Source organism: Dendrobates tinctorius, unplaced genomic scaffold, assembly GCF_039654945.1.
Source record: "Dendrobates tinctorius isolate UK_male_01 unplaced genomic scaffold, ASM3965494v1 ptg000019l, whole genome shotgun sequence".
In the NCBI taxonomy this organism is placed as follows: Eukaryota; Metazoa; Chordata; class Amphibia; order Anura; family Dendrobatidae; genus Dendrobates; species Dendrobates tinctorius.
This window is the reverse complement of record NW_027361687.1, coordinates 28582252-28598193: the sequence shown is the minus strand read 5'-3', so window position 1 is coordinate 28598193 and position 15942 is coordinate 28582252. Positions and strand designations below refer to the sequence as shown.

The window sequence follows — 15942 nt, the reverse complement described above, 5'->3', positions numbered from 1 at the left end:
TTAATAAATAATGTTTCCCACATGTCTGCTTTACATCAGCACCATTTGTAAAATGTTATTTTATTTTGATAGCATTTTAGGAGGTTTAAAAATGTAGCAGCAATTTTTCATTTTTCATGGAAATTTGCAAAATTATTTTTTTTAGTAACCTATCCAGGTTAGAAGTGTCTTTAGGGGTCCTATATATTGGAAAAAACCCAAATGTGATACCATTTTAAAAACATCACCCCCTGACATACTGAAAACTGCTGACAGGTAGTTTCTTAACCTTTCAGGTGCTTTTCAGGAATTAATACAAAGTGGCATGATAGGAATGAAAAAGTTGATTTTTACCACCTAAATGTCGCTGAGTTTTGAAAAGGTCACTATAGTCGGAAGACTCTAAGGCCACTATTTGCTCATGAATTGCCATGGCAAATATTAAGACCACACAATCATGATATTATGGTACCGATGTGGATAAAGAGGGAGAAGCCACACTCTGTTATCCATTTATATGATGTGGTCACTATTGATAGCAGCATCTAAGGGGTTAAACAGATATGGATGGTGACAACACTGATCGTGTCTGATACAGCATGTTGTCAGCTATAGTGTACAGCCGACAGCTGTTCAATTGTCACCTGTATGGGGATGCTATTCTCTTATATCTCAGGTCAGTTAAAAGATGTATTGACGGTCATTAAGGGGTTAAAACTCAGAAGTTTTCCTCCAGCACATTAAGTGCTGTAAGGAGTTAAGTAGCTATTTGTAAGGATTCCGGACTTTCCTTTGTGCCTGTTTGCCCTGATCCAAGATGGAGTCTTGTATCTCACCCTGCCATGGAACTTCCTGTCTGTCCTGATTATTTAAGGTCAAGTCGTGTGCTCCTCTGTGCCGGAGTATTTTGTTGCTGTAGGCTCCTGAGCTCCTGCTGTTCTGCTGGTGGACTGCCTGCTGCTGCTGCTCGTTACTCGGTGCTCTGCCTCTCCTCGTTCTGCTGCCTACAGCCCTCTGGGCATCTCCATGATTCTGTCTGTGCTTAACTACTGTCTGGACTTCTATTGAGGAGCTGTTCGCCTCTGGAACTGCTGTGGCCAGTAAGGAATCCTGACATCATCTACTCCTCTAGGCCTGTTTGTGTGGGCTGCTGTGCGGGGCTTAGGCTAGTTTCACACTAGCGTTTCTGCCGTCTGCGCACGGCCGCCGATAATCCCTCCTGACATCACCGCCTATTATGGAACATGGCCACATGCGATCTGCACACCCTATCTTCAATATAGGGTGCGCAGACCGTGCGCTGACCGTGCGCTAGTAGGATTTTTGAGCACTTTTCGGCGCCGGTGTGCATCGAACGCAGCATGTTGCATTTTGGCGCGCTCGGCACACCTTCAAAAGTGTGCAGCGCACTCAAAAATCCTACTAGCGCACGGTCAGCGCACGGTCTGCACACCCTACATTAAATATAGGGTGCGCAGATCGCATGCGGCCATGTGCGATAATAGGCGGTGATGTCAGGAGGGGGCGCGGCAGGGGGCAGGGCTTATCGGCGGCCGTGCGCAGACGGCAGAAACGCTAGTGTGAAACTAGCCTTACAGCCCAAAAAGTACACATAGTGACCTTCTCTTGTTAATGCCACTCCTGTGTAAAGCTAGACTTCCACGTTAAAGTGCCAAGTGCATTTCCACCTTTATGATAGCCGGACTTATATACTTTAGTGCTGTGTCCGTGCTCATTCTGAATATCGCTGGACTGCCTCATTAAATGTGGTGTGCTTACTCACATACTTTCTGATGGACTCCTACGTTTACTGCCTTGTTCACACCTGCATTATATTACTGTTGGACTGGTTATATTAGCGGCCTCGCCTCGCTCTTCAGTTAAGGGGGTTTTACACATAGCGATATCGCTTACAATATCGCTAAAGCATCACCGATTTGGTGACGCAGCAGCGATATCGCTATGTGTGATACTTACCTCCGATCGGCTCCCCCGCTGTCCATCGCTGATCGCGCGAGATCGCGCAGCTCCATTTCTCGTCGGGCGCTTCCTGCTTGGCTTCCTGCTGGTGCCGACGAGCGACGCGTAGACGCGGACGGAGGACATCAGGATCGCCTTGTCTGAAAGGTAAGTATCGTCCGCTGTATCACTGCTGCATCGCTGTGAGATCTTCCTGTGTGGAAGTTCACTAGCGATCATTTAGCGATGCACCAGCAATCCTGACCGGGTCATATCGCTGGTCGGGATCGCTGGTGCATCGCTAAATGTAAAGGGGCCTTTACTCTGGACATTTCTATATTGAGCTGTATTTTTGTTACATTTGCAGGAAGTGCTCTGTTAGTTTTGCTTTACTTGCATCATTCCATATTGTGCTGTGTTTTCGTTACTATTTCAGGAAGTGCCCTGTTAGTTAAGTTACACTTGTTAAATATACTTATTTGCATCAACTTTGGTCTCTGTGTCATATTATTCCACGCAATCAGATTCCGTAGTACCCATATAATTGTTACACCATTTTGTTGAAGGGCTGGGTTTTTATGGACAAAAACTGAGCAGTTGGGAGGTTGTCCACCTTATCTCCACCCCAGGATGTAGTCTGGGGTTTAAATAGTCAGCCTCCAGAGGCATTCAGTGTTCAGTAGGGCTGGAGAGAGGAACTTCAGAGTTTTGTGTACTGAGCAGCAAAACTGAACCTGTGAATGCTAAGTTCAATGGCGATGGTAGATTCCTGCAATTTAGAGGCTGTATACCATTTTGGTTTGTTTGCCTTGTTTTACCCAAAGGGCTGTGTTTATTTTCACTTCACGTTGGTTTACGCTGCTTGTATAATACGTCAATGGAAGATTTAAAGAGACAGTGTTCCCATTTCTACCTCCGTGTACCGCTGAGCTGATCTACCACAAAGGTATAAATAAAAGTAAATATGAAATGAATTAATGTATATTTAAGCAATAATCTCTCCACCCATTAGTTCCCAGCATTAAATAGACTGACTGACCTGTATTACGTTAGGAGCGTTTTGTATCATAATGTAAACTTTGCAGCTGTGCTCAAATTCTTACAACGCATGAACATGCCGCCTTCCCCTGAACCCCTAGCTACCCCTGTATGGACATAAACACACCAATTAATTATGAAAAAGTAAATGGTATGTTGCACTGCATGAGAAGTGGGACAGTTCCCGTACATATTGGACTGGTATGTGCACCAAAATCAGTTTTAACTTTTGCGGTAGAAGACAGCAGCAAGACCAAGTTTTTCTCCAGTTTTTGATGTCTTTGCTCCGATATGGGGCCCACCCTTGAAAAAAAAAAAACCTCCTGAATATAGCCAAAAGAATTGACTGAGGGATGTGTTATCCTGCATCGTGCTTCTGTTTCTTACTGGCACCACTGAAATACTGGAATCCCAAACTTCTCAAGGTTCACAATGAGTTCATTTCCTATTTAGTATTCATAGGGGTCGATGGGTATAGGAAGAAGCCAATCATTTCGGAGAGGGAAGGAGCTAGTTTTAGTTTTTGCAATTGACCCCTGTTCTTGGGAAAGTTCCCAAACTCCCCAAATACTAGATACATATAGAACACATGTATCATATATCCAGTATATAAGGAGACTGTCACACAACATAATGGTAAAGTATATTTATTCATGAATAATCACATCCACTTGCATAATATTTTACTTCTATATCAAAATGTATGATTACAATACTCATCATCTACACGTTTAGTGGTATTAGTGATAAGAAGCCGACGTCGCATGACTGATGCTTCATACAGGTAGATCAAGTGGTGGCCCAGGTCCCGGATCGTTATTACTGACGGATACACTTATTATGAGTACTGGCCTATCAATAGGAGGCAGGAAAGTTTCATTGCAAGTAGGAGAATTTTTCTCGATATTCCGCATTCCCAGACCTAAAGAAAAAGCGATATGTCAGTATAAATGAGATTGTGCTGTCAAGGCTCATCAGAGTCCTAAGAAGGATTTTCTGCTTACTGTCATAGATTGGGGACATGTGTGGTTTTCACGTATAGGCTAAAACCCGAAAAGACCTGCATGCTACAGGTGATGGTTTATTGCAATGTGTCTACTTTAGTCCATTCTCCGTGGTCTGCACAAGCAATTAGCAATCCTGGGCAAATCACAGAATCCTAGAATGTTAGAGTTGGAAGGGACCTCCAGGGTCATTGTGTCTAACCCCCTGCTCAATGCAGGATTCACTAAACCATCTCATTCAGATGTCTGTCCAGCCTCTGTTTGAAGACTTCCATTGAAGGAGAACTCACCACTTCTCGTGGCAGCCTGTTCCACTCATTGATCACCCTCATTGCCAAAAAGTTTTTTCTAATATCTAATCTGTTTCTTCATTGCCCGTTTTTGCTGAATTCCCTTCTGCTCTGCTAAACTCTCTCCAAACAGCGCAGGTGCTGGCTGTGTTATACAATTGGCACCTGAGTCTAACTGAGCAGTTAAACCTTTTAGATACCACTGTCAATCGTGACCCCAGGATTTAGGAGGTTGGGAATCTGGGGGAATGTTTCCCTTCTGATGAAGCCAATAAGAATTTAAAAAAAAGAAAGAAAAAGAATGAAAAATGAATTACTGTATACCTGGAACATAAACAAAATCTAAAAAATAAAAAAAATTATCAACATGTGCGCAACTATCTGAAAGAATAAAGTATCAAAATATTTACCCTGTATGGTAAACACCAAAAAAGCCATTTTGGCAGAATTGCTGTTTTTTGTTTTTCACCTCTCAAAAAAAATATAAGCGCTCAAAAAGTTATATGGACCCCTAAATTGCAATGATAAAAACAGAAGCTCATACTGCAAAAATCAAGATCTCCTACAACTCTGTTGACCACAAAAATAAAAAGTTATAGCTCTAAGAAAAGAAGGAGGAAAAATTGAAAGCAAAGGTCCAAAAAATCATGGAGCCGTCCCCTGTGAGCCTAGACTTAGTCCCTAGGTTGATTACTCTTATTTTCACTGATACAATGTAGCAAACCCACAGTACAGGAAAATTCTGTAAATCTATCAGCAGATGTGCCGCTTGCAGTATACATTATGCCATAGACTGAATAACAATCTGTAGTGGTGGAGGTAGGTGTCAATCAGCGATCAGGACCACCCACTGGACTCTTAAGCACAAGATGAGCAGAAATTCAAATTATGTTATTTTCCATTATATATTGTAATTCTAAATTCAAAAAGTGTACTTACGTCTTCATTTGAAGGAGTGACTTTCTGTTCCTCCGCGTCCAAATCCTGAACAACAAATATATATTTAGTGCCACATATAAACATACAGGAATTAGAGATGAACAAATCGATTGGACAGAAGTGAGCTTGTGTTGATTTTTTTAGGAATTCGCTGAACCTCACCTGTCCGAAAAATTGAGATTCGCTTTGCTCAAATTAACTAAAGTGACTGCTGTTATTTTACACAATGCAAAAGATTACATAAGCCAGAGAAGGACTGTGGTTGGTAGGGCTTAACCAGCTAAATCATTACTTGGTCTAGCATAGTAAATCAGGAATGACTCTTGTAGCCTGTATAAAAGCTGAGGCAGGAAATGCAGCAGGGATTATTTGGAGGTCAGCAATAAAAATAGGGAAAAAAATATAAAACGCTGAAAGGGCTTTAATACAGTTCTAGGAAACCTATTTTTCCAGGGAAATTAAAGTCTTTGGAGTACTTTTCATTTGTGTCAAATTGATTTTCTGCAGAATGGAAAATTTGGTAAAGCTGGTGAGCTTGAATTTCTAAAGTTTCACTCATCTCTACAAGTATTCACAACTATAATGAAATTCTTACCTTTTGGTCCAAATAAGGAACTATAACATGGCTGGTTGCAATAGGGTTTTCCTTCATGCTGAAAGAGAAAATGTTCAAATTAGTACATGGGATAAAAGTAATAAACAAGTACTAAAATATAGTATTTTATATTTTGCCTATTTTAGGTATTCCAGAACCCTGAAGTGCGGGGTCTTACAATGAAAGGGTATTTTCACATGGAAATTGAAAGAATTCGCTGCTGACTTTATTGCAGCTCCACGGGGACTCTGCACCAAAATCTTCATGTGTATGCCCTGTCCTGCAAGGGGTGAAGGCAGCAGTGAAAATCCACAGAAAGAATTGGCGTGCTGTGGATTGGAAATACCAAGTTACATGTGGACTATATCTTCCATGTGTGGATAGATATGGTAAAATCGTGCTGAGCTGCTGAAACTATCCAGAGACCTGATTTTGGGATAGCTGGGGAATCTCTGTGGTTAGACATCTTGCGACCGACAAGTTGTCCTCTAGCCGATGGCTGAGGGATTACTTATTTTTTAGGGGGATTAAAATACTAAAACAAATCATAATATCAACGAGGGTCCAAATACCATTCCCACAAAATGTTATAGCATCCTGTACCTCAGCATGACTCCCAGGAGTCAGAGTCTTGTTGCACTTCTCGCATCGTAGGCATGGCCTGTGCCAGTCTTTATTAAGAGATGTCACCCGTTCAGCTGCAACAAATCAAAAAAGGCATTTCAGGAATTTGCTGCTTACATTGCATGGCTGCAAAATACACCACAAGTCTGTATCTAACCATGGAGTAGGCTGAAGTCCTCCTGTTATAGCTTGCGTATACACAAAAGCAAGAAAAATACACTAGAAATATCTGTAAACTTGGAGAGGAATGCATTGTTGGAACAGAGCAAGGAAGGGTCATAAATAACCCACATGGCGACAACCGCTAGAAAAGTGATCACAGGAGCACTACAGATGTGGAGACTTTGGTGTAACAGACACGTTGACATGACGTTGTGTGGTTTTGTAGCTTCCTGTCACTGAGAACAAATCATCATTGTTCATTACCAGTCTCTACACGTAACCACAGAGATACTACATAGACCGGATTATGTCTCTGCACGCTTCTGCGCCTGAATGAAAGCATATTTCATGCATACATGATCCTTTCCATGGTGAATTACAGAACAGTTGTCCGTCTGCATGGGTTTACAGGATAACTTTATCCCCCACCACCAGACGGATGTCTAAATTATTATATCAGCTCTGCATATAGTTGTATGAAGGATAACAAGAAGAAATGTCCTATCCAGTGGTGTAGCGTTCATTGCCAGCATCCAGTACAAGGCAAATATTGTGCCCTCTAAAAAGTGATAATGCCACCCCTCCCTCAGCTTATAATCACCCATCCTACTCTTGTCAGCACATAGAGGTAGCAGAGCACAGGCCACCCAATGTCAAGACGCCATCAAACAGCCTGCGTGGAAACGTTGACGTCTTTGTTGGTAGCGGTAAACCTTCGGCCTACTGATCGACAAGATCCAACTGCATCAGTGTCATATTGATGCTGATACATTTCCAGGTGATGCTCACTCTGGAATCTGTGGCACCTCGCCAAAAGTCTAGGGCACATGTACTGCCTAGAATCTTCAGCAGTACAATAGAGCCCGAGACAACCAACCCTGCACCCACTTTCCTTTACAGAAACCTTGTTAAGACTTTTACTTCCTCTAGATAGTCAAGTTCAATCACATTCTCGACTTTCTCCACTGATCCCATCGTGGCAAACTAAACCTCTGCTAATATCAAGAGTGGGGTTTCCCTTTAAAGATTACACCAGTGGTAGAATAATGGTGGTTTGTGTGCACATGAGCCCTCAAGTCCAAGATCCTGTGAAGCTCACCGATCTGGAAGCTAGTACCATTCTTGACCCGGCATTGGCAATCTATTTCTGGAAGCAGAGTGACACCCAACATGTCCATAAGTAGGGCCAACTCTCATTGAGAGTGAGGTGCTGTCAAAACTGTATGGCGACAAAGGGTCTTATGAACCATTGTCATACAACTAATTATAGTACCACATAAATGGATGCAAATGATTGACTGGCCATATCATTGAGCTATGCTCGTTAGGGTCCTATTATTTGCCCATGCACTTTTATACTCTGGATAACCAGGAGCAGAGAAAATAGCAGAATGACTGACATGGATCCATTTAATTTCCATTACATTATCTTTCGGCATGGAAATTGTTTGGAGGCAATATGCTATACCGTAATACAATACAATGTATCTTGCATTTGCCATATGTTATTCTAGTCATTGTTAATATTCTTTACAAGATGTGTTTCCTCTTTTCAGCCTGACTCTGAGCTGTCATCATGTTTTCAATGTGATGGGAAAACATCAACACCATGTTAACGCCTATTTGAGATAAGTAGGATTAGAACAACTGCTACCCCAAGGGGAATTCTGGTTTCATAAAAAAAAAATAATAAAGGCGTTTACCAAGAAATACATTATCAACCTCAATAGCTTTCATTGTTATTAAGCAAACAGCTTTACTTACTGATCTTCCTTTTTTCCATTCCTGGTGTCTCAATTTTTGTTATCAGACTGCAACAGTGACATCATGATTTCAGTGCATATGACCACTGCAGCCAATCACTAGTCTAAGTGGTGATGTCAAGGTAGATGGCACAAGAATGCGAAGACTGCTCATTTGTGATGGTCATACAGGTACGAAGGCCCCGCAACCAACCCTGAACCTGTGCTATCATCCCATCTACAAGAAGTGTAATTGCACTTCTGCAACACTTCACACTCCACCATTCGCTCACATAAACGGGCAGAATCTCAGGCTGACGACAGGATCATAGACTAGAGTTCATTAACCTTGAGAGCAGCGCTTGGCTTAGTGCTTGTGCTTCTATTTTTTCTGATTGATGGGGATACTTTGCAGTTCATTCCCTACTGATCAAAATACCCAGAGCAATAAGAGACAGAAACCATTAACTATAGAGTGGAGAATCTATCGAGAGATAGTAACTACATCTGACCTCTTCTATTAGCTAAAGCCACGAACCACGATGGGTAAAGCTCTCTGTGGCGGAGAACTTCATCACACTTTCTTCAGGAGCGCACCGCTTCCCAGTTCCATGCTTGCCAGGGAATAGTGCTCTTCTGAAGATTGACAGTTCAGATTGGCTGCGTGGTTGCGCCTCTTGTCCGAACTGTGTGTTCTTTGATGCAGTTTGCAGAGGCAGTTTTGCTTTTTCAGCATCAGATGAGCACTGAGGTACTAAAACTTGCGAGCACTCCTTGCCTAGATATCAGATGCTCTCATGGATTGCAGAGGTGGACGGTAACTATGCAACCAGCAGTACGCTACAGAATTAAAAAGCCCTCCATTCTTGAGAACAGAGAGAATTGTTAATAATAGGTACATTGCAAAGTTGCTTGTTTTTACAAACATTTCACTGTACAAACCATGTAAGAAATTGATACCATGGATCTCCACACTGCAGGCGCAGACAGAAAAGGGCCTCCATACAAGATCGATATATGGGTCCATTGTAGTCCAACTGCTCATTGTAATGCACAATTCCACCTGTTTTGGAGGTAATAGCAGCCCCCATACCTCTTGGGCCTCTGTGCGGCTGCACAGATTGCACTCATGGCATGGCCACTCATGGATCTCCATTGATGTTATTGGGTACTACGTCATACACTAGAATAAAAAAATTCAGTTCACCCTTGAAGGAATCTCTGCAGATTTCATGACGCGTAGCGCGAGATCTTGTCTCTGTGGGACATGGAAGCAAGGTACACAAGCGGAAATAAGGATACAACTCCAGCAAGTGAAATTGGAAAGTCTTTATGTGACAACACTGCATGTTATCTTAATTATGCAGACGTCTATTTTCAATAAGCCAGGATGCATAGTGTTATCTATATGTTGACTTTTGAATATATGTTTCTTTCATCCCTTGGTCAAGAGTCTGAAATGTTAACTCTTCTTGTAGGTTAAATTGATATTTGTAAATTGATGAATAGTTGTTATTTACCTCACATCAGCTCCTACAGTTTATTGTCTGCTATTTTTGCAACACAGTGATGCAGGGTCATTGAACAATGGATGTTCGCTTAATATGCTGTGTGACCACTGTATGAGTCCTGTGGCTTGTTGACTTGCAAAACAGAGGAATTAAAATGATGCAAATTTATTAGTCAAACATGCAAGTTAACCTCATCACATCTTCCTCTTGACCTCTAGATGCTGACTTGAAGGACAACAATTGTGAGCTATATAAAGGGGATATGCCTCTGTAACAGGTTATCCAAGAAATCCAAAGATCCAAAGAACCAGCGACTCTTTACAAAATCACAGAGGAACACTCTACATGATAGCTGCCATATCATGGCTCCAGCACGAAAGAACACAGATTTGACATTCTACAAGATGCCAGCTTAGGGGACCACAGCCCCAGCTGAAAGAATACAGGTCTGCTCCATTGACCATCACTGAAACTATGGATATGTTTGGAGTGGTCCAGATTGGGACCCACCGGTCACCTGGCTCCATGGAGATGTTTAGAGAAGCCAGGTTGTGACTCTCTGGTCACCTGGCCTTGTATCTCAATGGACTGTCAGCTTCCTAAACTTGTCGTTACCTCCTCTCTGTTTGTGTACCAAAGGTGTGGGTAGTCGGTCCTGGAAGCTCTGAATTCACAGCTGCTCTTATATCGACGAGTCAGCGGAAGTCATGCCTTGTTTCTCCTGCAGAGAGGTTGTCTCACAATGGCAGTCCATTTCCATAATCCCTATTAAGGTAAATGGTTGAAATAGTGATAGCTCGTTGACTATGGTGGACTATGGTGGACTACACCTATGTTTTGCATGGCCGGCCTTCTATTTGAATAGCAGCAGATAATACTTCATATCCTCTTGCAATGGCTGTAACGTCACTACTCTCACCAGTCGTCCCATTATAAATGGCTCCTGATCAGCATCAAGCAGGCAGACTAGGAATAAATAAGGAGACTTGTGCAATTCCCTAGCTTCCATTTCAAAGTTTTCATAAGACGTGACGAGTGATGCTCAAGTGCCTCAATATTATAATATTTGTGATCAAGAGATTAATTTAGGATCAAGATTGTCAATCTCATAAATAGGTTCCCATTCAGCCATTGTGTATTATTTTGTATTATTTGCTTTGGCCTAGAAAGCTACTTTTACCAAGGTGTTAACAATCCTCCTTAGATCAATAGCACGCTATGCAATGCAAATACAAATGAAGAAACACAAATACGGGACATTTCATGGCAAATACCTCATTAAATGATAACAAAGGCGGCCTGTACGGAATTAAGGGCTAAATGCTTCCAAGCTAAATTCTGGCTTCTTCACCAAGACTGCAAAATATCAGGAAATACTGTTTTTAGAGGCAGTAAGGTCAATGGAAACAGGATGGTATTTCGGGCTATTGTTCGGCAGCTGATGTCTACCGGTTGTTGTTTGCCAGCTGTTCAAGCCTTGACTTACGGATAATACTCTGCTAAAAATAATCATCAGCATCCTTCCATGTAAATGGAAAGAAGGATTGGCCTATGTAACACCTATAATTGGCTGATTCTTTTACATTGATGGCCTGTCCTTCAAATAATTAGTCGGTGGGGGTACAGACAATCAGATTCCCCCTTCTTAACATGCACTTACATTGCACGATTATCAGGAAAGACCATTACCAGGAACTTCGATTTCCAGAAAATTGGGCCATGCAAACCAGTTGCCGATCACCTGATGAATAATAATCTTTTGGCTTGGCTAAAAGATCATCACTCTCGGCAGCACGTTGTCCTGTCTCAACATGACATGTGCTGCCGAGAAAAGTTAGAGAGGTCCATTACAGATCTGAAGAGCAGTTTTTTTGCAGCCGTTTAAAGCAGATAGGCCACCATGAGGAGTACTTTGCCATGGTTTGAAAGAGGTCTTAAGCGTATTCTTTGCCCTTTTTTGGAACCTGTAAACCTACTAAAAAAAAGATAAAAACAAATAGTGCTTCTCGAACTGTGATGCAATCCTGGGTGGTGAAGAGTCTCAAATGTTCTCAAAATCAGCCAGACAGACCTGGTTTATGGCTTATATCCTAGCAGACTACAGATAGGCCTTGTTATTTATTTTTTTCCATAGAGAAGTGGATGACCTGTAGAAGCGCAATGTTAGCGCGAAACGATCGTCGTCTGTACTTGCTCCATGGTTTTATCTGCCTGCTGTTGGTAACTTGATGCCACAATAAAGGATTATTTTGCACGGGACGGATTGTGCCTATCCACTTCCTTCTCTATGGATATACAGACTATTTTCCTTGGAAGTGGCACCCGTGTTCCCTGATGTGTGTGCAGCTTCATTAACCCGAGGTCATACAGCTGTGCCTTTGTCCTGCTTTTTCTCTTCTATGGCATGTTATTTATTTTTTTATTTAACAGCCTTGAGCTCAATCTCGAGCCATGGCGACTTGATGGATGAAAGCTCGATAGGAAGATTGATCTTCTACAAACCTAGATAGGTCCACCAGTGTCTTTTCTGCCGTTACCTTAATAGTGTCAAGCCATCAGGTTGCTGGTCTTCCTCTTCGCCTTGTTCCTTCTATTCTTTTGACCATGATGTCCTTCTCCAGTGATTATTATCTTCATATGAAGTGTCCAAAGTAGAAAGTAGGCAAGTCATAGCTTGGTGATCCTTTCTCTGAGTGACATGTTTCGCTTGATTTGTTCCAAAACTGATTTGTTTGTTCTTCTTGCCATCCATGATAACATCCTTCTCCAGCACCACATTTAGAAGGTGTCAATTCTTCTTCTGTCTTGTTTATCGTCCAGGTTTCACAACCCTATGTTACTACAGAAAAGACTATACTATGTACGAGTTGTGTCTTCATAGTCAGTGAAATGTTCCTTGATTTGAAGACCTTGTCCTGTGACTTCATTGTTGACTTACCCATAGATATTCTCCGATTGACTTCCGGTGTTGTTTCTGCATCTTGAGTGATTATTGATCCAAGGCCATTATCAAATGGAGGCCATTATTATGGCAGATTGGCACAGAAAGTTACAAGTTAACACCCTTCTTGTGGCAGAAGATGCAAGGGTGTGGAGATGATAACTACTGTGCTTACGAGGGGCACTGCGCCTGATAATTGTTGTGGGGCCACTGTGGTCAGAATTGTTGCTGTTGAAGCCTGACTTGGCAACACTATACAAGGCCCTCTTTACAACTTTTGATGAAGGTTGACCTTCTGTAAGGCTTTGGCATGATGGAATAGCTAGTGGGACTTAGAATGTATCTACACACAAAAGATTGATATGCTCCAGCCTTTAACCTAGAATGCGTAACCCTGACCTTTTAGGCCTCGTAGCTTACTTTTTGCAAACAATTATAATTACAATGTTGTACACTTTTCATATCTTACTTTGCAATTTTGAAATAAACTTGTAAAAGTTTATTTATTGCGTTCCTCCATATGATTTACACAAGGGTCTAAAAGGCCCAGGTTATGTGAAAGTGCATATTTCAGACGTCACACATCTTCATGGATGGATATTGTCAGATAGTCCTTGTAAATACAAGCACATCTGCAATTTACTGCTTATTAAAATTTTCAGCAGTTATTGAGATATTAACTGTGACCCTGGATACACCGTCTCCAGCAGGGCGAATTTAAACAATGAAACATGCAGCCGGATACACCGCCTCCAGCAGGCGAATTTCAATAGTTACACGTGTATCTGGATACACCGCCTCCAGCGGGGCGAATTTACAGAGATAAGGGAAACACCAGGGAAACCGATACAATGGAGGGCCCTGCAATAGGGAACGGGGACGTGGAGACCTCCTGCACTCCCCTGAGTCAGTGTCTCTACACTCTTTACGGTCCCTAGGCAGGTTCCGCACCTGGCGACGAGCAGGACTAGCTCGCCCTGCACCTATCCCTTTCTAATGAATTGGACGGTGCAGAAACTAATCCCACCACTGCACTAAAACACACATAAGGAAAGTTACAAACAGGAAAAAACCACTTAGCTTTGCTCTGTTGCTATTGCTCCCAGCAACAGAGTCCAGCACCTGAGTGCAGCTTTCCTCCTGAATAGCTGCTACTTCACCAAAGCTCTGTCAGAGCTGCAAGGAACTCCTCACTGTTGCTCCTTCCACACCAAGACTCTGACTGAGCAGCGAGGAACTCTTCTCTAGCTCCTTCCTCCACCATGGATGGTTGGAATTGACCAATATCACCCACTGTGAGTGAGACCACCTGACTCTCCTTTATAGGCAAGAGCCAGTGCAATCACACCTGCTAGTGATTCCCATATAATACTAGCCACCACCGAGAGCAAAACTAGAACTAAAGACACCACTGTGTAATGATCCTAATGGCCACCGGGGGCAAAACTAACTTTAAGCAACAGCTTAAAGGACAAAAAAGGTTACATGTGCTTTTATCTGTCACAATCCAGCATGGATCGTGACAGTACTCTCCCTCAATGAGGGGCCTCTGGACCCTCAAGATCACTCCTCATCAAGGAACCACCTACAAAGGGGACACCCAGATCCAGAGTTCACCCCAGCCACTACCTGAACTTCAGGTTCATGACAAACGAGCACCGCTGGTATTGGCAAAGTATGTTCTGGAGGCACCACACATCTCCAAAGCACCGACCTGGGGAACAGGTTGTGTATGTGCATGTTTGGGGGTAAATCGAGCTAGCAAGACTCCGAAACACACTTCCACTGGATGTTTTTTGGTGGCCACCCATACATGCTTGCTCACACACAGGTCCGGACCTGAACGTTTATTGACAAACATTAGCTTCTCACAATACGGTAAACTCTTACTGGAACTGACAACAGAGGCATCCCCCTTTGCCACAACACTCACACCCCCCGCAATTCACCAAGGGCCTCACCACCCTCCAACCCCTTCCACCACGAGGTCTGCGCTTCCCAGGGTTGGCTAATGGCGAGGGTTGAGACTTGCCTCTACTCTCCTGCAGCACATCTGCTGCTCCGACGGGAGAGGAAGGGGCCAGTTGCAAAGAGACGGCAGAGACAGTAGCCCCTAGGCAGCAGCCCTCACACGACTGCCCCCAGCTGACTACTTCCCTAGCCTGCCAATCTATTACCGGGTCGTGTTTTTTCAGCCAAGGGAGGCCTAAAACGATAGGCACCGGCATTCCCTCCAAGACGTAGCATGCCAAGGACTCCTCATGATGGCCTATCCGCAGATGGATATTTTCGACAACTTGAGTCAAGCTCCCCTGGCTCAGTGGAACAAAGTTAATGGCCTGGATGCTTATAGGTTGGGCTAGCGTCCAACACCTCAGGCCATGAGTCTGGACAAAGCGAGCATCCATGAGACTGACTCCTGCTCCGCTGTCCACAAGCACCGGTATCACCTCCGGTACCCCGCCAGCCAACACCTCCGCTGACATAGTACGTTGGGAGGGCAAAATGGGGGAAATATACACTCCCTGGTCACCTCCCTCCAAGCGGCCAGGGGAATGCGGCTTCTGAGATGGCATAGATAATTTGGCGCGCGTAGGGCAAGCCTTAAGGACATGACCAGTCTGCCCGCAGTAGAAACATGCCGACACCACTCCCTGAACCGTAGGCAGCCCTGTACACAAACTAGCTCCTCCTACTTGCATGAGTTCATCTGGAGACTTGGCACGCACTGGGAAGACTCCCATGAAATGGTCCAGCTTCCCACAAGAAAAGCATACCCCCCACCACCACGGCGAGCCGCAGACAACCCCTTTTTTGTACCAACGACACCGGCTGCCTGGGTTCCTCCGTCAGTACTGGTGGGTCCTCCTCCCTAGCTAGGACATCAGGGGGCACATTTTGTGTATGTCTCTCCCTAAGGCGTCTATCCACCCGGATGGTAAGGGACATGGCGGCCTCCAGCGACCTGGGGGCGGCGTACTGCACCAGAGTATCCTGCAACTTTGGAGACAGACCCTGCACAAATTGACTCCTAAGTGCAGGGTCATTCCACTGAGTGTCAGTGGCCCACCTCCTAAACTCTGAGCAGTACTCCTCAACAACCCGGGCTCCCTGTTTACACCTACGGAGTCGGGATTCCGCCAGGGAGATGCCATCAG

The 15942-nt window shown here is 43.6% G+C and overlaps 1 protein-coding gene across 1 annotated transcript in view; it reads right to left on the bottom strand.

The window, feature by feature from the left end:
- Positions 1-3607: 3607 nt before the first annotated feature.
- CRIP1 (cysteine rich protein 1) overlaps positions 3608-15942 on the bottom strand; it is a 28355-nt gene continuing 16020 nt past the window's right edge. Inside the window, exons 2-5 of the mRNA XM_073566792.1 lie at positions 6408-6502; positions 5805-5862; positions 5210-5254; positions 3608-3898 (exon numbers count right to left, since the gene is read on the bottom strand). Coding sequence (XP_073422893.1) covers positions 5214-5254; positions 5805-5862; positions 6408-6502 — 194 coding nt within the window. The 3' untranslated portion in view covers positions 3608-3898; positions 5210-5213. The remainder of the gene's footprint in view (positions 3899-5209; positions 5255-5804; positions 5863-6407; positions 6503-15942) is intronic.